A 25,248-nucleotide genomic window follows, 5' to 3' on the forward strand; every position below is an offset into this window, starting at 1 on the left:
TATATATACTTAGTTTATATATAAACACACACACACACACACACACACACACACACACTTTTTTAGATAATTGTGTGTGTGTGTGCATATTAAAAACACAAGACACATGCACAATCATTAAAATCTTTTTATTTGTTATAAACAAAATCAAGTATCATAGGTTTATGAGATCCCAGTGGACATTCATGTAATTCTCCTACAATTCTACAACACAAAAAAAACCGTAGAGATATTATGCTCTAGTGATGCTCTAATGTGACTTGAAATGGTTGAATTTTTTCATTTAATGAGTGCAAGTAGTCAGAACCTTTACCACACAGATAAAAAGTACTTACTGACAATAATAAAACCTGGAGTGGATCACAGTACCAGGATGGAGTCCTCACCTCTCCTAATGTCACTTTTCTCTCCAAGAAACTACACAGAGGGCCTCTTTAGAGTCATTCAGAAATGTCCTTACATATGCAACATATTAAATGTAACTACATTTGGACCCACACATGGTCTAACATCTAGATCTAGCGGTGTGTAGTGATCGAGGTGGCTCTAGCTTGAGTCCATCATTTCTCTTGGTTTTCTGAACCCCAGGAGCCATTTGCACGTAGGGGCCGTAATCCGTCGCCATGGCCACAGTTGTAAAAGTTCTGAATAAAAGTGTGTTTCTATGGCCACAGACGCTGTGGAGCGGCACTGGGGTACGGCGGCAGAGCAGACTGTTCCCCGGGGCTTTCTGCGGGTGGAGGGGTGGGGAGGTGGAGGTATACGGGCGCGCTGGGTGCAGTCGGCACTGTGGGTGTGGGGACCCTCTGCAGGACCACATGTGGGTACATATGACTTTCTGTACGGTAAAGAGCAGGAAGAGGAGCTTTCAGGAGGTTTTCCTGACTCCTGCAAAACAAACATAGCATTTTGAAAAAAAAAATGTATGTTTTTATTGAGCAAGGGTACATTAAAATGATAAAAACTAACAGTAAAGACATTAGTAATATAAAAAAAAAAGTTTTTTTTTTAAATAAATGCTATTCTTTGGAACATTCAGCAAAGAATCTTGGGAAAAAAATGCATAACAGTTTCCAACAAAAATATTAAGCTGCACTACTGTTTACTAGGAAGATTGTTTCCACCCTGGAATTAAAAAAGGTAACTGTAGCATGACTTTTCAGCAAGCTTTTCTGTGTTTATACAGTATCTCCTAACTTTGACTGACTATCAGTATAAAAAAAGATACATAAAACACTTTACAGAAATATAAACTCAGAATTGCGAAATATTAATAAAGCAGAATTTTAAGATATAAATGCACAATTGTGAAATACAAATGCAGAACTGCTAGATATAAATGCTGAATTGTGACATTTGAATGCACAATTGTGAGATATAAATTCAGAATTGCAAGATACAAATGTATGCATAGTATTTATATATGAAGATCTAAAGAAAATCTAGAATTGTGACAAACTTGCGATTGCAAGAAAAAAAATAACCTTTACATTTTTTTATTTTGCAGTGGAAGCAAAAAAAAAAAAAAGAAAATCAATAAAAAGCTCAGAATTCAGACAAAGCCTGTCAGAATTGTGACATTATAAATACATTTTAAAAGAGAATAAAATATATTTAAAAAAATGATTTCCTCTTACATACTGATTATTTTTTTATATGTGTGATTTAGTTCGATTAATTTCACATGTAAACACAATCAAGAATATGTAACACTGCACAGATTCTCACCTCAGATACCCACGGTTATCATAACCAGCCAGTCCCCCCATATAGACCGGGCTCTCAGGGGTCAGATGGGGGTCAAGGTGCTGGGAAAGACTGTAAATTTTAGGGGGAGGAAAAGCTTCCCAGTCTCCTTCATCTCTTTCCAGCCAGCACTCACTCCTCCAGGATGATTTGTGCTTGTCTCTCGTCCTGTAAACTCAGAGAAATCATTAGCATCTTCTTTGCCTGTTTTAAACTCCCTTGTCTCTTCCTCCCCAGATGTTCATACCTGCCCCGTCTGTCTGTCTGTTCTGCCCTCGCTTTGCTCATGCGCTCCTGCAGACAGCAGATAATGAAGGACACGGACATGGCGAGGATGATGATGCTGCTCACTACCGATGCCAGTACAGCCACTCTCAGCCCGCGGTCCTCTGGTTTGGGAATGGCTACCATATTTACACAATATTCCACATTGAAAATCTGGGATTTAACTAGTAGGAGTGCATTTCTTAGGTGTTTTTATCTCTTAAAACAGAAATGATGGCAGTGAACACAGACCCTCACAGTCGGGTGGGTAGTTGCTCCACTGAGCGCTGTCGCTACGCAGGACACAGGTGATCTTCTCGCTGCCCACCAGCTGGTACGCCTCGAGGCACCAGAACACCAAAACTGTGCCCACGGACATCCCAGAGCCTTCCTCTACATAGAAAGAGCCTCGCCGAGGGGGAAGCAGCGTCGTGCAGCTCAGGCCTGCAAATACACAGCACGGTTAGAAACCACTTTAAATATACACTTAAATCAAAACTGAATAGAATAGAATAGAATAGAATCCAAGTTCATGCTATCCTTTGGAATATAACTAAACACTGTCGAATAGAACAGAATAGAATAGAATGCAACTTGTTGCTAATCACATATTCATTTTTGAACTAAATCTGATGTATAACAGAATGGAGTAGAATAGAATGAAACTTGTTGCTATCACTTTTTCATGACTGGACTAAATAGAATACAATAGAACGCAACTTGTTACAATCGCTTTTTATAGAATAACATTTATTGCTTTCACTTTTTCATAATTGGATTAAATGAAACAGAATAGAATATATAGATTAAAATAGAATGAAATAGAATAGAATGCAGTTTGTTGCTATTGCTTTTTAATAATTGGACTAAATAGAACAGAAAAGAACAAAACAGAACAGAACAGAATAGAATAGAACAGAATAGAATAGAATGCAGTTTGTTGCTATTGCTTTTTAATGATTGGACTAAATAGAACAGAAAAGAAAAGAACAGAACAGAAAATAACAGAACAGAATAGAATGGAATATAATAGAACAGAATAGAATAGAATAGAAATAGAATGCAGTTTGTTGCTATTGCTTTTTAATGATAGGACTAAATAGAACAGAAAAGAACAGAACAGAACAGAACAGAATAGAATAGAATGCAGTTTGTTGCTATTGCTTTTTAATGATTGGACTAAATAGAACAGAAAAGAACAAAACAGAACAGAACAGAATAGAATAGAATAGAAATAGAATGCAGTTTGTTGCTATTGCTTTTTAATGATAGGACTAAATAGAACAGAAAAGAACAGAACAGAACAGAACAGAACAGAATATAATAGAATAGAATGCAGTTTGTTGCTGTTGCTTTTTAATGATAGGACTAAATAGAACAGAAAAGAACAAAACAGAACATAATAGAATAGAACAGAATAGAATAGAATAGAATGCAGTTTGTTGCTATTACTTTTTAACGATTGGACTAAATAGAACAGAAAAGAACAGAACAGAACAGAATAGAATAGAATAGAATGCAGTTTGTTGCTATTGCTTTTTAATGATTGGACTAAATAGAACAGAAAAGAACAAAACAGAACAGAACAGAATAGAATAGAATAGAATAGAACATAATAAAATAGAATAGAATGCAGTTTGTTGCTATTGCTTTTTAACGATTGGACTAAATAGAACAGAAAAGAACAAAACAGAACAGAACAGAACAGAATAGAATAGAATAGAACAGAACAGAATAGAATAGAATGCAGTTTGTTGCTATTGCTTTTTAATGATTGGAATAAATTGAACAGAAAAGAATAGAATATAATAGAATATAATAGAATAGAATAGAATGCAGTTTGTTGCTATTGCTTTTTAATGAACAGAACAGAACAGAATAGAATAGAATAGAATAGAATAGAATGCATATAATTTTTTTGGACTTGTTATTTTTGCTAGGCGAATGATAAATGTAGAAATGAAAAGACACCTGGCAACCACTCAGTGTAATACATAAATAAATACAAATAATAAAAAAGTATAAATAATAAATGTCAGTAATCACAATATCAACACTTATGTTTGTCTGTGAGTGTATGTGTGCAAGAAAGTTTTCCTGGGCCTTATTTAACAGTTTTAGTTATCCTCGAGGGCTTAGATGAATGCATTTCCCCCTCTCTCTTTCCATCAGGACCAACAGGGTGTTTTCTCCTGCGCTCTATCCCATAATCCACCTCTCCTCCAGTCTCTCCACATTCCCACCGAGGATTCAGCATCTTCTGTTTTCTCCAATCCAAGTTTTCATCATTCCACTGTCCATCTCCACTGTCAATATACAGTCAGACGGAGCTCGTGTTGACTGTGCTGGAGTCAGTGTGATTAAGCTGGCAGGGTCACTGGATGGTGTTTATTGTTCACACCAGTTTCAGTCCTGTGCTGGTCTCATTAAGCCCGGCTTAACTGGCATGGCAATGCTGCTAGCATTAAGCAATCCGACTCCATGGCAAAATAAATAAATAACTCATCTGTCAGTTTCGTTTTCTCTCCTCCGTCCCATCTCACATACTCCCCAAGGGTCACACCAGAGAGTTGCTCTTAGAATAGAACACGGTTAAATAAAGCATAGGGCCGTGCATTAAAAATTGATTACCCACAAGTCCCTGTAGCTGAGGAGGCCGGGATGATGCAGCCTGACCACACACTCGTGAAGCTACACTGCCATAAAACCACAGACGTTCTCCAGCGGGACAGTTTGAATAGATCAGTTTGTCAATGCATGAACATGTAACTTCAGCAAGGAACGCTGTGGTGTATCGTTCTCGTGTTATTGTAACTCATCTGCTGAGCTCACCAGCTATTCCTGTGTACTCCGGCTTTCTCTCTTTAACACTGTCAGTTAAGTAATCCCTTTAAAGAAGTGACGTGGAAGCCTCTGTATTTGTGTTACAAGTAAATGAGTGACTTAGAGTGAATGGAACAACTTTACAGGATGTATTTTTATAAAAGGAAGTGCATTATGCCAGTGTTTTTTTAGTATCATTAAGATTGCAATTGCATCATTAAAATGCATTAGATTTTATTTGTAGATTTGCTGTTTCCATTTTAATTGTATTAGTTTAAGGTTTTAGGGATTTTGTGGTTTTATCATATTGTTTTACTGCAGTTTTATTTTGAATTATTTTAGTTTATCAACTTAAATTAACTATAATTACTCTGCATTATGGATTATCTGCATTATTCTCATAGCAATTAAAATTATTACTGTTTTTTTATGTTCTTAATATAACAATGATTATTAAATTCCCATTACTATAATGGGGTAAAAGTACAATTATTATTATTATTATTGTAATTATTATTTTTAATTTAAAATCAAGATAAATTAAAGGCATAATAATTACTATCATGGTTTGTAAACAATTTACAGTACATTATATATTATTAGTAATAATGATTTATTTATATGTGCACATGAGAATGAGATTTTTGCATAATATATATTTTTCACGTATATTCTGTAATAATTTTTCTAAATTAAATTAAATGTAATACAAGAAAAAAACTAAATGCATAAAAATTACAAATTAAATAATATAAAATTAATTTTACAGTAATTAACTTTCTTTTTTTATAAGAATTTTGGGGCTAAATGTGATTAATTATCATAGAAAAAATGCCACCGTGCAAAATTCTTCAAACCAAATATATCTATTTTTCTTTAAGCAGAATATTATTCTTATTCCTTTCTTTTGATTTTAGGATGAAATCTGACCCGTGCATGTTCTTATTGAGGAAAGATCCACTTCAAACTCCTTCAGGTTTGCCGTGCACTGAAAGCTGAAAGCAGGGCAAATTCTGTCATGGCTACAGTAGCGCATTTCAGTTTCATAGCTGGCAACCCTGTAACGGAACTGACAAACTGCCAACTACCCCACTGCCCGCCATTACCACGTGGCAAAAAGCATCCTTTGTTTCACCTGTGCAATAAACCTCAAGGTAACTGACACTTGTGGAAGATGTCTTTTCCTTCACAGATTCATTATACTGCAATCAAACTCAAGTATTAGCTTGATAATGTCAGAGATCCACAAATCTGTCATGCATATTGACTTTGGCTCAAGAAACATCAATAAACTATTTGCAAAGTACGCTAAAAGTATGCATGGCTTGCATATTTTATATGTTCTCCAATCATAATATAATTCCGTTATATGCGGTTCAGTCTGGTCTGATTCCCACTGGTGATTTTATCTGAGCCATTATGAAAGCTCTGTTTGTTTGTAAACCCTTAAGAAGATTGTGCATTTTAAAGCCAACACGTGAATTTCACAAGAAGTGCTCGTGTTTTAATATATTTGTATGTTTGGGGACTGTGAATGCTGCAGGTTGAGTCTGCTCTTTATGAAAAAGATGTGCAAAACTTGCTGTTTGGAGTTTAGAAACATGCACTACAACTTTTTGGGTCCATTTGATAATCTTTGCATAGCACTTTATAATGATATGCAGTTATTATATCATTATGACAGAATATTGATGTCATACACACCTGTGTAATTGTTTGTAGGGGCCTCAGAGCTGTTCAGAGATGGAGTGGTCCGATAAAACACTGGACTGACCGAAGACCCTTCATGTGGCGTAAAAGTCAGAGCCGAGATCCACGTCACAGACCACAGCAGGAAGCTCCAGGTGAGCCGGCTGTCCTTCAAAGCCATCGGAGTCTGGGGTTAAAAATGAGATGGAAAGTGTGAATGTCAGTCGTTCATATCCGCTGGTCCTTGGTGAGTCCTGAGACTTTTCTGTGCTTCAGGAGCCAAACGCAGGCTGTTCGCTCAGGGACAGAGAGAGAGAGAGAGAGAGAGAGAGAGAGAGAGGGAGGGAGTTACGCTGTGCAGCGCTGCTGTGTGTTTCTCCTCTGTAAGCTGCTTGTCACTGCTGCGACTCCACTGCTGATCATGAGCCGCTTGCGTAATGCAACACACAGCAGAGCTGCAGTCGTTTATGCAGTCACACATCCTCAAGAACATATGCTCTCTCTCTCTCTCTCTCTCTCCCACGTGATTACAAGCTTGTGGCTTTAAAGTGGTGGCATATTTACTTGTAAGAGTTAGTCTTAAAGAATTGCGGTGAATTAAATCTAAGTAATCCAAACTAAATTTCCAGTTGCATCATGTTTTACTAATACATAAATATTTTCCATATTTCAAACTATGACATAACAACAACAAAAAAAAAATATTGGTGTTATATATATATATACACATACATACTGTATATATACACACTGTATATATACATACATATACATATATAAACAACAAGACTGCATTTATTTGATCAAAAATACAGTAAAAACAGTAATATTGTAAAGTATTATTATACAATTTAAAATAACTGTTTCCTATTTTAATAAATTTTAAAATTTAATTTACATTTTCAGCTTCATTACTCCAGTCTCCAGTGTCACATGATCCTTCAAAAGTCATTCTGAACATTTCTTCATTTCTTCAATGTTGAAAACATTTTTGTGGAATATATACAATATTGCGTTTATACACACATATTAAATAAATTAATACATTTAGAAATTAATTTATACTTTTATTACACATATGCAGTATAATTATATATTTAATGAACATCATATTCCAAATATTTTTTATTCTCAAATCAGTGCCAATAAAGTTTTTGTATTACAACGTACCCCACAATGTGCCAGCATGACCCCATAAAGGTGTGACAACTAGCTCCCTTCACTTCTAGTAATGACTCATCGTATTATCTAATGATGTCTGGTTTAATTTTGATTGCTTTTTCATAATTATTAATTTTCATATATGCTTTAAAGGAACACTCCACTCCAATTAATAATATTTTTGTTTCTTTTTAAAAAAAAAATAGGCTCATTTTCCAACTCATCAGCCGATCTCCGGGTCTGGAATTAGCACCTTAGCTTAGCTTAGCTTAGCATAGATCATTAAATCTGATTAGACCGTTAGCATCTCGCTCAAAAATGACCAAAGAGTTTCTTTATTTGTCCTATTTAAAACTTGACTCTTCTGTACAGTAGTAGTGTCGTGTACTAAGACTGACAGAAAATGAAAGGTTATGATTTCCTAGACTGATATGGCTAGGAACTATAGCTACTCTCATTCTTGCGTAATAACTTTTCTTCACGGTAATTTTACAAAGCAGCACCTGAAAATAGTCCCCAGCTAGTTTGTGTAGTTGCAGCAATAGCAAAGTTGACTGGGACTATTTTCAGGCACTGTGTCTTATAATCATCTACTTTATTCATTCATTCATTCCTTCATTCTTGATTATACTAAAGATTATAAACTCGCTCACAGCAGCTAATAATATCCTGTTGAGGGCTGACAGTGCCGTCTCTGTGCAGTGATGTTGGTGACAGACTCCTCTTTCTCTAGCCGTGGCTCTGCTGAGAGGGAAACAATCAGACTTTTATTTCATTCTGAGTTTTCTCTCTCAACGTTAGACTTCTTCAGCATGAGTAACTGCTTGTTCCATTGATTAATCAAACACCTCGGCCCGTCTTTTAAATCTCTGTAATGCTTTGAGATCCTCGCCTGCATCATGCCATATAAACCTGATCTTAATGGCTCCTCTCACCCCATCAAACCCTTTTAACGCTGTCCAAGAGGAGGACAGCTCTTAATCTTCAGCATTGTGTCATGGAGAACATGGTCTTTTCACAGCCTCATGCAGGAACAGCGGCTCTCCTGACTGAAGATTTAAGCGTTACTGACATTCATCCCCTGCTAAAACCTTAAAGAGCTTTACAGGTAACTTAGGCAACATTGATTAGGTTATGCAACCTTGTATTTGCCGTTTACTGTCTGTATGGAGAGCAGACTATTGATTTAAGTGTAGATGTATGCAGAACAGGTAATGTGATTACACTCGAGAATAAAAGTCAAAACATCAACAAAAAATCAAACAAAAGCACACAAACAGCCCCCCCCCCCCCCACTGTGACCAAACAAAGCTTTGGTTTACTACAGCATTCCCGCAGATTAGGTTTTCTCACTCAGAAAGAAATTACAAAGACTTAGAGCATATTATGCAACAGAAAAACGGCAAATAGAGATTTTTATTCATTGTTGCTGTATTATGTTGCAGTTACTTTATAAAAGCACTTCACTGTATAATCTTTAAAACTAATACTAGAAAAATGCCAATTACGTTACAGTAATTGCTCTGTTTTCCACTAGATGGCGTGTTATTCACATTATGCTCAGTTTAAAACGTATTAAACTGACTGAAGTTTCAGACTGATGTTGGAATTTAATTTAATTTAATTTAATTTAATTTAATTTAATTTAATTTAATTTAATTTAATTTAATTTAATTTAATTTAATTTAATTTTGTGCTTTATAAATAATGATACAGACTAAAAACTGGCAGAAGGTATTTCTCTGGTTATTAAGTATAATGTAAAAAAAATAGAAATATAGAACATTTTACAATTATTATAGTGTTTATATTTATAATGAATGATTGTAAATGAATAATAAATGTTGTGCATAATTTATCTTATTAATTATATATATATATATATATATATATATATATATATATATATATATATATATATATATATATATACACACACACACACTTAATACACACACACACACACACACACACATATATATATTCACATATTAATTTAAATATTATAATACAATTATTAGAAAATTCAATAACATGGAAAATGTTATAGTAGCCTACGATTTACGATTTATAATTAATGTTAGATTGAGAGAGATAATTAGTGTGTGTGTGTGTATATACAAACACACACACACACACACACACACACAAAGACATTGTAATTACATTTCAATTTATAAATAATTAATAAATTATACATTTTATAAGAATTTATTAAAATTGGACACTTTACTGGATTTATATAATGAGTATACATTTACAATATAAATCAGAAGTGTACCATATATTATATACAAATTATAATACATATTATAAATAATATAGTTTTATTAGAATTACAGTTGGGCACACCTTACTGAATTATAATTCTACATTTTCTTTAAAACCTTTTGATAATAAGGCATTTTCATAAATGCTGAAATGTGGATTGATTGACTGATTTGAATGAAAAGCAGCACCCATGTGAACTCCTGTTTAAAAAAACAGGTCAGGATGCATATCATTTGTGTAATATTTTGTTGATTGTACTATTATGCTAAAAAGTGCAAAACAGTCATAATAAAGCATGAGTACGTACCGTCGGTTAATGCACTATAGCCTGCTTACATTCTGCGCACAATGACATATGGGTTTAATGCGAGCTTTTGTGCGCGTGATAAAGCAGGTGCTTCTGCTCTTTATTTCCTGACAGTCTCAACAGAATGTTCTCTGCTCCCTGTTGGGTTTATTCTGAGAAACCGACGCTGCTGCATGTAAACGGTTCAATTTGGCTCATGAGCATCGCTACCCCACATACATTCATAAACTCACTCATTCACCTCTGATTGGTTCAGCTTCAAACTGGGAGGAGATACAGTTAGATGAAAGTAAAATTACCTTGACGGAGCACTCATAGATTCCATCGTCATCCTTGGAGACCCTTTTACGCTTGGACAGCTCATGCATGCTTATCCTCAACTGGTGCCGTTTTACAGTGTAAAAAATAAGAAAGCATGGCGAATCAGAGATAGACACATTTACAGGCGGAGACACAAAAGAGCCATCGGTGTCCTTATCATAAATACATCCTGAAAGGGGTATAAGAGGGTCTGCAATCACTCCTGGATGGACTAGAAGGAGTACAGGAACATTCAAACAGGAACCAAAGAGAAAGAGTCCGCTCTCAATCCATGCAAACTTTTCTGAGGAGACGCGAAGCGCGTGAAACGCACGGAAAGGGAAACGACAGTTTGCGTGGACATCAAGTAGTACGTCACGAGTGCAATTATAATTAATAAAAAAAAAAAAAAAAAAAGCTGAAAGTGGGGTATAGAAAACTTCTTGACAAAACCTTTGAAGATTCCCTGGACTTCTGAGAGCTGAACTGAGCGAGGCGTTCTCCCATGAGGCTGGACGGTGCCAAAATGGACTTAATCAAAAAAATATGGACGGCTCGGAAACTCATTCTCGTGGTGTTGATTCCTTTAACCCTGCTGCCTCTGCCTCTCATCCACCCGTGCAGTGTAAGTAGATCCTCAGCCATTTACACAATCACACGCGCTCGTGAGCGGCGCGCACTCGGCTCGTTCTCCGCGCGCTTTTACGCGCTGCTTACTTTTGGGTATGTGCGTTTAAAATGCATTTTATTTAAACATTATCACCTTTTTGTGGTTTTAAATATGTTTAGATTTTTTATTCCCTTAAGGATTCTTTATATACAGTTTCAGTGACTTGGAAAATGTGGGTAGACGCAAATAAAATGCTGTTTTAGATGCAGATAGACAGTTTAAGTTGTATAATGTCTCAAACATGATCATTATGAATTGACTGCGGTCTCTGGGTCTTCGGGGTTCCTCGAGGAGCCGCATGCAGTGACCTCTCACCTGATTGGTTGTTTTCCAGGTGCGCTGTCAGAGCATCGGTCCCGTGATGTTCAAGTGTGCTCTTCTGACGGAAATTGTTTGTTTGAAACACCGGCAGGTTTTACAGATGTTGTTTGTTTGTTTAGCAGTTGGAATCTTAGATTGAGTCCAACATCAGCAAAGCCTGCAGAGAGGCATTGCGTTTATTTGACCAGACACCATCATGAATCCAAAAATTGTTTATGAATTACATTTTTCATACATGTGTATTTCATTCTTTCGGGAAATGAGATTATGAGCATTAACCCCTTAAATATTCGATGGGTTTTTTTCTGCTTTAATATTTCAGTAATTTAATATATTTCACGTTAAATTCAGTCTGTTAATTATATTGTTTCTTTTTTTCTTTTCGAAATCTTCTAGCAATTTCTGAGTGAAAATTGATTCAAAGGAAATTGTACATCATTGTTTTCAGTGTATGAGGAAAATATCACATTAAAAAGAAGTCAGGTGTGCAAAAAAACTCACTGAAATTGGTGCTCATTTGACCTATTATTTACTAAAAATTCTCTATTAAAAATACATATTATACATTTAGCATATTTAGCACATAGGTTTTTTTCTGCAGTGTCCTGTGGTGTTACATACTATAATGTATGTAGGCTAAAACTTAAAAAAAAAAATCTTCATCTTGTAGTAGTAGTAGTAGTAGGTGCATATGTATGACATCATATTAATTATTTGATGGCAAAAACAAAAAAACAACTAAAATTATATATTCTTTTCACACTGTGGGGCCATTTGATGAATTAGTGAAGACATAGATGCTATTAAAATGAATGAATTAATTAAATGGTGACAGGATCTAAGATATATACTTTGTCTTATACATAAATATAAATAACCTAACCTAAAATCAGTATTAATGTTGAAGTACTAAATTATTGTCAAAAAAAATAAAAATAAATTGCTAGTAAATTGCACAAATAATTACAAAGAAATAATGTGACGCATTAAATAAAAAATATGATATTATGCATTTGGGTTTTTATCCAAAGCGCCATTATAATGTAATTATAATGCAATTATAAAGTAACCAGACACCTGATTCAAATTGATCTAAACATCTTTTTAGGCAAATGGGGAAACAGCACCTATAGATCAGGAAATGTCATTATCTTCTGCCATGACAGCTTTTTTTTTTTTACAGTTCCAAAACATGTTTAAGATTAGATCTCTTGCACAGGTCTTTGCTATCTCTCTCTCTCTCTCTCTCTCAGTCACAATAGTTCACTAAAATCTGTTGAAACAGAACCGTGTCATTTTAAGTTTATGTTTCCAGATAAAGTTGCTTGATGCGTAATCCGGTGATTACCCTGTTCGTGATTAATGAGAGGATATCATCAATGCCCCATCAGACCTTCTAACAGAAATCAGCTGGATCTGAATGGACTGATTTCTTGAGCAATGATGAGATTAGAGCAGAACAAGAACAATGTGTCAATGGAGACTGTAATAAAATAAAATAAAATAAATTGCCAAAAAACAGAAGTTTGTTGGTTCAAGTCCCAACAGGGAACAAGCCATGAATCACTGTACCCTTGCTAACTTACGTAATAATACTTTATTAATGTCTGTCACACATTAGATGTTTTGAGATTGATAAAATGGCAACACTTTATAATAAGTTCCCATTAGTCATATTAGTGTAAGTGAATATTTCTAAATGCATTTTTTCATCGTTCGTTCATGTTTACTAATAGTTACAAATGCAATACAGTGTAAAAATTATTCCTTATTATGTGTTTATTGGAGTACATTTGACAAGAATGACAGTTTTAGCCTTTCAGCTTCAAATTTGCACATTTACAGTCTTGTCTCTTTTAAAAAAACATTTTTTTTTGTTGTATAATTTCTTAGCAATTTCCGAATGTGAATTTTAGTGTTTGCAGAAAATTTTTATGAGTGCTTATTTTATGTAATATGTGCTAAAAATGCTTTAAAATAATAAAAAAAATTAAAATATGTGTTGGAAGATTACTTTCAATGAACACAAACTGGCCACAGATCAGTGCCTTTCTCATCTCATCTCGTTGTATTAATTGTGTTTTGCTCAGCGTGTGATAAAAACCTGATTAATAATGAAATATGAGTCACCTGAAAAATGTTTGCTCTGTCAGCCTAAGCTCCGCATGCAGACTTTAAAGTGATTCACATGTGCTCAAATCATATTTGTATTTCACTAATCATTTTTTGCTTGCTTGAGTGTTGTGTCCAGATCCCAGATTTGGATTTTTCTGCTGATTTGCGGACCGATGCACATGCTTTCCTGCTGTTTTGCTCATAATTAAAGTCCTAATTTTGTTGAAGAACTAAATTACTTCAGCTTTTTAGATGCGGCTGGTACATGCAAATCTTCTCTCAAATATGTCAATGTCATCAGCTCTTATTTATCTTATCTTATTTAAATGGATTTAAGTACTCATCACCTGCAAAATAGATCTTGCGATATTTGATATAGTCACTCAGTCTATAATACACTCAATTTATAATTGCTACGTTAACTATTTCTGGGATGTATAGTACAGAACAGTACAGATAGTACAAAAAGCATGCATAAACATCAAATACAAATCAAAGCAGTGTTCAGATCTCATGATAAAAAAATACAGTGTTCATAATGATGAATTGTCTCTGTAGGAATCATCGTGTGCGTATGTCCTGATCGTGACGGCGGTATATTGGGTATCTGAAGCTGTGCCGCTGGGAGCCGCTGCTCTCGTCCCGGCCTTCCTGTACCCACTGTTTGGGGTCCTCAAATCCAGTGAGGTATGAAAACGTCTCTGTGCTCATTTTTATTGAATGCAACAGAATGTTTTGTGCAACAAGACTTAAAACTGTAGAAAGTTCAATGTTTAACATACATAAATAGCAGGACTTTGCATTGCTTCTGGTTTGTATAATATATGACCTGCTTTCTGGGTTAGATGTCTGACCTGGTTATATTCATGAGCATTTGAGCCTATCTGTCTGGGTATATTTTTTATCATGCATGTGAGTTTTACAGCGTAGAGTTGCTGATCGTTCATTTGCCCCAGCCTGTAAACTGCTATGATATTATGTAAAAGAAAATGCTGCGTCATGTTGACAAAGCACTTGACAACTTGACGAAGCAACCTGTTATCTTAAGTAATCATGTTTGGCAAATTTTCCCCTTTTTATGCAGTCTTTCTATCTTTTTTGCTGACTGCATGGATTTTGGTTTCGGACTATATATCTATATCTATCTATCAATCTATCAATCTATCTATCTATCTATCTATCTATACACACACACACACGCGCGCGCGCGTATACACACACACACACACACGTGATTAGAATTAGAAAGTTATTTAAAGGTTACAAAAATGTTTCTTACATAATTCCTTAATTACATAATACCTTTTGTCCACACAAAATATAATGTTAATTGAAATTTGTTTAATATTCTAAGAACTGTAAAATATCTATTTCTAAAATATGTAAAATATTTTCTTGTCATGATTCAAATGTTATTTAAAGATTACAAAAAAAAATTTTTTTCTTACAACATTCTAATGTTTATTTTTATGCAAAATAAAAGTTATTTGAAGGTTTTTTTAAAGGAATGTTAAAATGTCCAGATTTGACCAGAACGTTTTTAAAGGTTCCAAATATGTTTTTTTTTAGAATGTTCATAAAGTACAAAAAACATCATTAGAATGCTCCAAGAATATTGATCTCATTTTCTCTCGACGTTATGAGAACGGATATCAAATATTATTGATGGTACAAGAATATTCCATGAAAATTACTTTAGGAACGTTTTGTCCTAACTTTTCAGAAAGGTTCAGTAAATAAGCTAAGATGTCTGTGTGTGTTTGCAGGTGGCCTCTGAGTATTTTAAGGACACCACGCTGCTGTTGATGGGGGTCATTTGTCTGGCTGCCTCCATTGAGAAGTGGAACCTGCATAAACGCATCGCTCTGCGGATGGTGATGATCGCCGGGGCCAAACCTGGCATGTATGTATTCAGCACGTTTAACACGCATACACAGTTATAGACGGACTCTGTGACCTGCGTGTGTTCTGCTTGTGTTGCAGGCTGGTTTTGGGGTTCATGTGCTGTACGGTTTTTCTCTCTATGTGGCTGAGCAACACGTCCACCACGGCCATGGTGATGCCCATCGCTGAAGCCGTGCTGCAGCAGCTCATCTGCACCGGCATCGCAGACTCCCTCGAAGACTCGGTGACTGTAGATACACAGGACGAGGAGAGCGGTGAGTCTCAGAAGGTCTGCATGCATGTTTATTATCAGCTGTATTTTAGATCTAATTCTGTTCTTTCACAGACAAAGAGGAAAACCAAGAATTAAGCACGAATCACCTTCAGCTGCTGGACCGCAAACACAAGTGAGCCGATATGTCTGGAGACACTCAACTGTATTAAACTACATCTGTTAATCAAGCTTATTCACTCAAGTTTTCTTTGTTTTGCAGTGAAAATCATGAAGTCTGTATACTGAATGAGGTAAGACCAAACTGTTTATTCAAACTGTAAAATTATGGCTGTTAAAAATTAAAACATAAACAAGAAATAAAGGGGGGTTTATGGTTAAAACAACTGAAAAGAAACCTTAAAATAAAACTTAAATGTATTTATAATGTTTATTACAGTGTAATAAATCTAAAGTAATAAAAAACATTTCGATACTTTAAATAAATAAATATTAACTGAAATAAAATAAAATAACTTCTCATTTTCATTTAATTTAAAATAATTCAAACTAAATATATAAACGTCTTATTGACATATTTAAAGAAAAACTAATAAAAATAACACAATATTAATAACTAAAACCTCAGTAAAAATGTATCTCTGTAATACTAAAATAACACTTTTTTTATTTCTTTTAAATTATTTATGTAATTATCAGTAAAAATACTATTTTTTTTTAATTATGAGTTGATTATATGAATGAACACATAACACACAGAAAACGTTTACTGTCATTAAATATAAAGTATTTATATTTTTTTTTTAAAAACAGTCAATTGCATGATTCATGATCTAAGTCACCTTGTAAATTCCAGTGTTGATGACACTCAAAAATATATCAGTTTTCAAAATGATTTATCTAAATAAGATTTTGTATTAGATTCATTGTCTGAAAAGAAAAAAGTCAAAGCCGTTATCGACTGATTAAATACATCTTATTTTCGAAACATTTAAAAAAAAGATGTTGTTTAAATATGTTTTTCGTTCTCTAGGAGTTGAATGGTCTGACATTGAAGCCTGGTTTCAGTCCAGAATTTTCTAAAGAATCAAATGGAAACCTGCCAGAGGTGAGACTTTCAGCTTGCTGACAATATCTCTGACCGTTCTCTAAAACCATTTATCCCGATTGTTCTCAAACAGGCTCCAGTTAGCATCCCTGCTCCACCAAAGAAACCCAAAAAGCAGGGGGATTCGCTGTACCCCACCAAGAGAGACCACATGATCTGTAAGTGCCTGTCTCTGAGCATCACGTACGCGGCCACCATCGGCGGCCTCATCACCATCACCGGCACCTCCACCAACCTCATCTTTGCCGAGCAATTCAACAAGTATGTTATCACTCCGATAAAAGCTGCATTCAGAAAGAAGCTGGGATTTGGTAACACTTTATAATAACTGCACACTATTAATCATTAATTAAGCATTAATTAATCATTAATTACCTAGTAAACAGGTAATTCATAATTTATAAAGCATTAATAGACAGTAATAAGCAGTTTATAAATACAGATATAAATGCTTTATTCTTGATCTAAAAGCATATCTATAATGTGTTTAATAATTGTATTTTCATACTTTATTCATGATCAATTTATCATTTCTCAATGAAGTATAGCATTATTTAAAAACCAGTTATTTAGGAGTTGCCAGTGATTCATAAGATCACAAGAAATGTAGTAAATTCAGGTAGTTATAAAGCATTTAGTAGTGGTCAGTTAACTGTTTATGTGAGCTCATCTAAAGTGAGGACTAGTTATGCCTTGTAAATCATTTATAAAGGATATTTATCCTTTTTTAGTTATCTTCTAAACAAAAAACGGAAACAAACACAACACAGTGATACAGAATATAGAAATATTAACAGCCTTTAAATCTCATTTGTAAAAGCTTTACAATGCATAAATAGTCCTCACTTTAGATGAGCTCACAAAAATAGTTAACTAACAACTACATATGTTTTATAACTACCTGAATTAACCCTGAATTAGAGTAGAAATACATGTTAATAAACCATTTATTAACACTATAAGTAACTATTACTATATTTCTGAATAAAAAGATGTATGAATGCACATTTAAAGAGTTTATTAATCATTTACTTACAATTTCTAAGTGATCTTATGAACCACTGACAACTCCTTAATAACTGGTGTGTAAATAATGCTATACTTAATTTAGAAATGATAAATTGATCATTAATAAAGTATGAAAAAACATTTATTAAACACATTATAGATATGCTTTTAAATCAGGTATAAAGCATTTATATCTGTATTTATAAACTGCTTATAAATGTTTATTAATGCTTTATAAATGATTAATTAACTGTTTCCTAATGCTTAACTAATGATTAATAGCATGCAGTTTTTATAAAGTGTTACCAGCATTTCTTGGGCAAAAGTGGCTCTATATTGTGAGATGGTTTTGTTGATGTAAAGATGTGGCTTTTAGGAGTCCGTAGGGTTTGTATTGACACTCTTTTCATTCTTTCATCAGACAAACCACCACATCATCAAAGTTGTTATAATCTGTGCTCACTGGAAGTGCTGTTATCACTGACATTTTTCTAGAAATAATCAATATACAGCACTAATTGGCTTAAAATGTGTCAGCTAGAAAGCTTACGACACTTCATCTGGTTCTCTGTATCTTCTTGAACGTTGTGTAAACAGAACCTTGTCCTTTTCTTTCACACTGGACATTTGACATTTGACCCCTGAACGCAAAGCGCTTGAGCTTTCATGTGACTAAACATGATTTAATTATGTTAAGATCAAGTTATGTTGTTTTTAATGAATAATGCGGGTCATAGTATACTATATAGGTAGTAAGTATAAAAGGAACACTCATATTTCAGCGTGAAACATATTTTCTCACTAAATATAAATAGAAAAAAATATAATGGGACTTTGTTTTTTTTCATTGGGAATGATTGTGAAAAATGGTCTTTATATGTCAGTTAAAAAAAGCAGGAGCAAGTTAGCTAGTTTTAATATATGTATATAATACATGTAAAAATATGTATATATTTATTTTAAAAATTCATTTAATATAATTCATTTTTTATTTAATATTTATTTAATATTTATTTTTATACAAATATTATATTATATTATTATTTTATTTATATTAAAATATATAATTTAATATTATTTTTTTGAAGAAAACATTCCCTATAATACAAGGAAAATGCATTAGATATATGTACTGATAATATAATATAATATAATATAATATAATATAATATAATATAATATAATATAATATAATATAATATAATATAATATAATATATGTGGACTTACATTTTAGTAGTGATTTTAATTATATAAAATTTAAATTTCTCGAATCTGACTTATTGAAATATCCAAGTTGTCTAAAGTTAAAATTTTAAGGCAGCACAAACACTACTTAGTTAAAGTAGATTTTGTTCTTATGTTCTGCCACACTAAGCTTTGCTATAACCGTCTGTTTCAGTCGTTACCCAGAAGCGAAAGTCATCAACTTCGGCACGTGGTTCATCTTCAGTCTGCCGATCGCTCTGATCATGCTGATGCTCACCTGGATCTGGCTGCACTGTCTCTTTCTGGGCTGCAAGTAAGAATAAAGAGAGACGTTATAAATGTGAGATTAATTTGTGAAAAGATCTGGCTGAACTCAAGCGGTTATCTCCTCACAGTTTCAGAGAGACTTGCTCTCTCAGCAAGAAACGCAAAACCAGGCGAGAGCTCCTCTCTGAGAAGCGCATTCAGGAGGAGTACCAGAAACTCGGCCCCATCAGGTACAAGAGTCTGAGCTTCTGAGTCATGTCGTGGAAGGTTTTGGGATTTTTGAGACTAATATGATTTTTCTGATGGTTCACAGCTATCCTGAAGTCGTGACGGGCATCTTCTTTATTCTGATGACTGTACTTTGGTTCACCAGGGAACCAGGATTTGTTCCCGGCTGGACGTCGCTGTTTGAGAAGTATGTGAACCTCTTGCCAATATTTTTGTAAATAAAATAAAACGTAATAAAAAAAAAAAAAAATTGTTTTATTTTATATGATTCCAAGTTTATTTTAAAATAAAATTGTCAACTAAGAGTCAAAATATTAAGTAACAATTTTCCTTAGAATCACACCTTATAATCACAGCGGAAAACGCTGAGTCTTATTTAAAAAAAAAACGCTATTTAGGTGATTTATTTTAGGTCTAGAAATTCAAAAGAATAGTGTATTAAATCCTAATTTTACATTGCTTTTTTATTATTTTATTCCTTTATGGAAAATGCAATTTCTTATTTAAAAAAATAAATTAAATCAAATTAAATATTTTATTATATTTACTTTTATTTAATATATTTTATTTTTAATATTTCATTTCAGTTGCATTCATATTTATTTTTATTTAATATTTATTAATAATTATTATTTTTATTATATTTATTATTGATTCATTAGCAAAGTTGCATTAGACTAAAGTGTCAGCTAAGTACAATAATAATAATAATAATAATTATATATATATATATATATATATATATATATATATATATATATATATATATATATATATATATATATATATATATATATATATATATATATATATATATATAATTTTTATTTTTTTTGTAAGAATCCAAGTTAGATGTCACTGGTTGAGAAGTTGATGAACCTCTTGGGCCCTATTTTAACGATCTGAAACGCAAGTGTCAAAGCGCGAAGCGCAAGTAACTTTGTGGGCGGGTCTCGGCGCTGTTGCTATTTTCCCGGCGGGATAAATGGCTCTTGCGCCCGGCGCAAATCTAAAATGGGTTGGTCTGAAGTAGCTTCATTATTCATAGGTGTGGTTTGGGCGTAACGTGAAATAAACCAATCAGAGCGTCATCCAACATTCCCTTTAAAAGCAGGTGCGCAAGTTCCATTATGGATTGCTATTATTATGGCGTATTTACCAGGCGCACGCCAGGAGCGGTTCACAGCCGAGGAGACTGATGTTCTTGTAAGAGCAGTGAAAGACAGAGAAGTTGTGTTGTATGGGGATGGGAGAAACCCACCCAAAATAGCGTCGGTTAAACAGGCGTGGGAGGAAATAGCCACAAATGTTTCATCGATTTTTTTTTTCCTGGTTCTTGACGGACAAACCAATTTGTCAGATGTCCTTATATACATATATGACCTCAAACAGGTCTGATCCTTAATTACTACAATTAGCCTGAATAATTTGTAAGCTAGATTTATGCCTATTTTTTCACATCTTCGTGGCACACCACAATGATTTCCGTCATCTCATGTGTTAATATTTTTTTAGTGTAACAATTTATGATTTGCAAAAATAACTGTTGCATCTGTTTAGATTACATGAGCAAAGTGTATGCGCGTTGTGCACGCTATACATTATGGTCAAGCATGCGCCCTTAAAATAGCATAATGAACAACGCGCAACGCGCCACTGACTTTAGACTAGGTTTTTTCTGGTCAGTGGCGCAATTGTTTAATGGAACAGCAAAATAGCACCAGGGATTGTTTGCGCCGGAACACGCCTCCTTTTTTGCGCTGAACCGCCCAGGGAGCGCAAGTTCATTCACTAGTTTAGCGACGTGCTTCTGTGGAGGGAAAAGCGCGCTTTGCGCGGGTGCAAAATAGGAATGACACATGCGTCGGTGTACAAAGTCAATTGCGCTGGGTGCAAGATAGGGCCCCTTGTGTTAACTCAGTCAAAAATTATTTTATTTTATGAACATGAACCTCTTACCCAGTCAATAAAATTGAATTCCATTTCTATATCCTCTAATGTATGGACAAGTGATAAGAAAGATTGACTAAATCTCATGTATCCCTCAGGAAGGGCTACAGGACTGATGCGACGGTGTCGGTTCTGCTCGGCTTCATCCTCTTCCTCATCCCGGCTCGAAAGCCCTGGCCATCTGCGTTCTCCAGCGAGGGCAAAGGTCAGATTGCACGCTGGCCGCAGCCGGGCCGCTCCGCGCTGCAGTACATTCACAATCACTGACTCAGCAGGGTCTAGTGTACAAGCAGTTCACTGGGGTCCAGGACATGAGAGTAAAGGTGAATGTTCTCTACGGCGCCCCCTGCTGGTCAGGTTGGGTAACCGCTCTTCTCTCTGTTATCTGTGCAGGTGAGGATGACGATGAGGAGGAAGAGGATCCTCTGGCTCCCATGATCACGTGGAAAGACTTCCAGAGACTGATGCCGTGGGAGATTGTTATTCTGGTGGGTGGAGGATACGCACTGGCTGCTGGATGCAAGGTTAGCACTATTATTAGGCCTATTATTGGAATCACTATGAATGTTAAAACTTCTAATTCTCATTGGCCTACTGTAATGTAAAACTAATTATGTATACTTATATATATTATTTTATTTTATTTTTTTACCAAGAAAGTTGCATTGGGTAAGGGTGTCAGCTAAGCTAACATTTATTTTAATATTTTTTTATTTATTTAATTAAATTTATATTTTATAATTATTTTATTATATTTAATTTGATTTATTTCCAAGTTGCTGTGAATAAAATCACATCTAAAAATCACAGCGGAAAATACTTACTAAAATAAATACGTTTAAATTCTAAAAAAATTAAAACAATATTTTAGTGTTATTTTATTCCTTTATGAATATTTATTTTAGTTTATCTTATTTGACTCAAAGATTTCTTTGCAAGATTTACCAACAAAGTTTCACTGAATAACAGTGTCAGCTAAAAGTGAAAATATATTTTTAAATGTAATTTTAATTTTATTTACGCTATTGTAATATTACAATGTAATATGACCCAAACATTATTTGCAAAGTTGTTGCATTGGATAAATGCATTGGATAAACACTTTATTTATTCTTTTTTTTTTAATGTAGTTTCTTTGGATAAAGGTGTCAGCTAAGAGTCAAAATATTAAGTAACAAGTAGAATTTCCCTTAAAAATCAGTGGAAAATACTGAGTCTCATTTAAAAAACAGCAATTTGATGAAGAATATAATCTAAAGAATATTGTTTTTATTAAAGAACTGTTATGCAACATCAGATTCTTGTCTAGAACAAACATGCCCTGTATGTTAACTGCTAAATGAACCATGTGACGTCTCTTTAAAGGTGTCGGGTCTCTCCGTGTGGATCGGTCGGCAGCTGGAGCCCATGAGTGGTCTTCCTCCGTGGGCCGTGATACTGCTGACATGTCTCCTGGTGTCCGCCGTCACCGAGTTCGCCAGCAACCCAGCCACGCTCACAGTGTTCCTGCCCATCCTCTCGGCCCTGGTCAGCTAACATACACACACACACACACACACACACACACACACACCTGAGACACACAAATAGATCAAAGTATGATTATTTCACAGCGGTGTTCTGACCGTGTGTGTCCTGTCCCTCACAGTCAGAGACGCTGCACATGAACCCTCTGCACACACTCATCCCCGCCACCATGTGTGTGTCCTTCGGCGTCATGCTGCCCGTTGGAAACCCGCCGAATGCCATTGTGTTCAGTTACGGACACGTGCAGATCAGCGACATGGTATGAAACAACATTAGCCTGTTATATCACCTCTGTCCCGTCTCACAGCTGTGTCGAAAAGCATTAATCATTTGTTTTTCATAAGCTAACAGAGTGAAACAAGTGCCTGGTCAGAAGTAGATTTCTGTATGATTTTAAACAGCATGTCAGAGAAATAATGTGCGTTAAGTGTTCCTGAAACGAATTGTGCTAGATGAATTAACATTTGAATATATTTGAGGATGTGAATACGCCTTCAGAAAGGTAACAGGGCCGATGGTAACTAGGATCGCAGTTTTAAACATCATTTTAATATGGCAAAACCACAAGATGCTCACTTTGAAAGATTTCATTTTTTAATTAACAGATGCTTAGTATACAAAATAATTTCACAAAGGTGAATTTTATTTTAGAATTTCCTGCTGATAGAGTAAAACTCGATAAAAAATTTAAAAAAAAAATGCTGAGTACCTTTGAGTTTCTTTTTTTTTTTTTTTGAGTTCATTAATTGAAATATTAAGACAATTTCAACGATAATATATTAACATTTATATTGTAGAAAAACATGCATATTCATGATAAAAGAAATAGAAAATATATATAAAATTAAATAAATTAAATAAATTTATGCATTTAGTAGACGCTTTTATCCAGACTTACAGTTCATTCAGGCTATCAATTTTTACATATCATATCATATTATATATATAAATATATTATAGATATAGAATAGAATTAAAAAAAAATAGCTGGATTTTTGTTGATGCATTCAAGCAATGTCTATTTTAACACATTAAATGTCTGTAGCATTTCTTTACTATAAAAGTTTTTGGTTACACAGACTATGTTTATAATTACTCTTTTTTTTAACACTGATAGAGATGATTAGTTTTTTTTTTTTTCAAGTGTGACAATTGTCCTTTGACTCTGGAATAGCTACTTAATGGCAAACCTTATATTTCCTGCTTGTGTCTTGCAGGTGAAAGCTGGTTTCGGAGTGAATCTGATCGGGGTGTTTGTGGTGATGTTGGCCATCATGACGTGGGGCGAGCCGCTCTTCAATCTGAGCGAGTTTCCCACCTGGGCGCTGATGCGTAACGTCACGGGCAGCTTGTAGCCGGCGTTTGACTGAGGACACTGGATATACACTGAAGAGGAGGCACATAAATGCAATTAAAGCCTTGTTTTTGTACCTCAGTGCAGTACGAGGACGTCCGTCGGAGGATGCAGAACTGCTCACTGTGACTGAATGGACGGTGCGATCGGTGGAAAACCTTCTTACACTTCTAGATCAGAGCATTAGATGTAGATTAACATCTTTCCAAGTTTAGATGCATAGAAAAAAACAATCAGCGATGTAACATATCCGTATCCTTTATTTCCCAAAGTCTAACAAATGTCGTGATGCATTTGCGTTATTTACTTTATAGGTATGAGGGAGATTCTGCATCAGATGAAGTCAGGCGTAGCATCTAACAGGCTCTTGACAAAATGTTACATAGGTTTTTGTGGTTCAAACGTTACACAAACATATTCTGAATAACTGAAGAAACCTCTGTACATACAGGAAACTAACATTTTGTTACTGTCAGCGGCAATTTATTTCACCTGACATCTCTAAAAAAACATAATAAAACACTTTATTTTTGGTTCATTAATTTATTTTGCATTTCAAACATCACATACAGCACAGATTCATTCAGATACATTATAAGACGAGACAAAAACACAATTGTCAGAGTCTAGTGTTTTCATTTCCTCCGATGGCTATAGTTTTGATGCTCTTTGATGCTGACACTTTCATGACATCAAGTGATCAGCTGTTTATACAAAATCAGCGAAACACAGATAAACTGTTGATAAATATATATACAAGTAGGTATAACTTGATAAAAAAAAAGACTATATGTAATTGATTTTATTTACTGAAT

At 34.4% G+C, this 25,248-nt stretch overlaps 2 protein-coding genes across 3 annotated transcripts; one reads left to right on the top strand and one right to left on the bottom strand.

Moving 5' to 3' along the window:
* Positions 1-112: 112 nt before the first annotated feature.
* On the bottom strand, positions 113-11,052 carry LOC113047868 (uncharacterized). Of its 2 annotated transcripts, none has more exons than XM_026209212.1 (6): positions 10,561-11,052; positions 6,538-6,709; positions 2,263-2,454; positions 1,994-2,150; positions 1,729-1,914; positions 113-888 (listed from the first exon to the last, which is right to left on the bottom strand). In XM_026209212.1, the coding sequence occupies exons 1-6, from the start codon at positions 10,627-10,629 to the stop codon at positions 663-665; spliced, it is 1,002 nt and encodes a 333-aa protein (XP_026064997.1). In that variant the 5' UTR covers positions 10,630-11,052; the 3' UTR covers positions 113-662. The 2 variants fall into 2 exon arrangements, with proteins under 2 accessions (XP_026064997.1, XP_026064998.1); XM_026209213.1 differs by lacking the exon at positions 10,561-11,052 and adding an exon at positions 10,262-10,495.
* Positions 11,053-11,066: 14 nt separating this feature from the next.
* Positions 11,067-24,975, top strand: LOC113047867 (solute carrier family 13 member 4-like). The gene is made up of 16 exons (XM_026209211.1): positions 11,067-11,186; positions 14,226-14,354; positions 15,434-15,570; positions 15,651-15,826; positions 15,898-15,958; positions 16,046-16,076; positions 16,817-16,891; positions 16,965-17,152; positions 19,301-19,420; positions 19,503-19,604; positions 19,688-19,789; positions 21,651-21,757; positions 21,946-22,076; positions 22,918-23,079; positions 23,201-23,338; positions 24,297-24,975. The coding sequence occupies exons 1-16, from the start codon at positions 11,067-11,069 to the stop codon at positions 24,432-24,434; spliced, it is 1,917 nt and encodes a 638-aa protein (XP_026064996.1). The 3' UTR covers positions 24,435-24,975.
* Positions 24,976-25,248: the final 273 nt, after the last annotated feature.

The sequence above is a fragment of the Carassius auratus genome, chromosome 29, assembly GCF_003368295.1.
Source record: "Carassius auratus strain Wakin chromosome 29, ASM336829v1, whole genome shotgun sequence".
Taxonomy (NCBI): domain Eukaryota; kingdom Metazoa; phylum Chordata; class Actinopteri; order Cypriniformes; family Cyprinidae; genus Carassius; species Carassius auratus.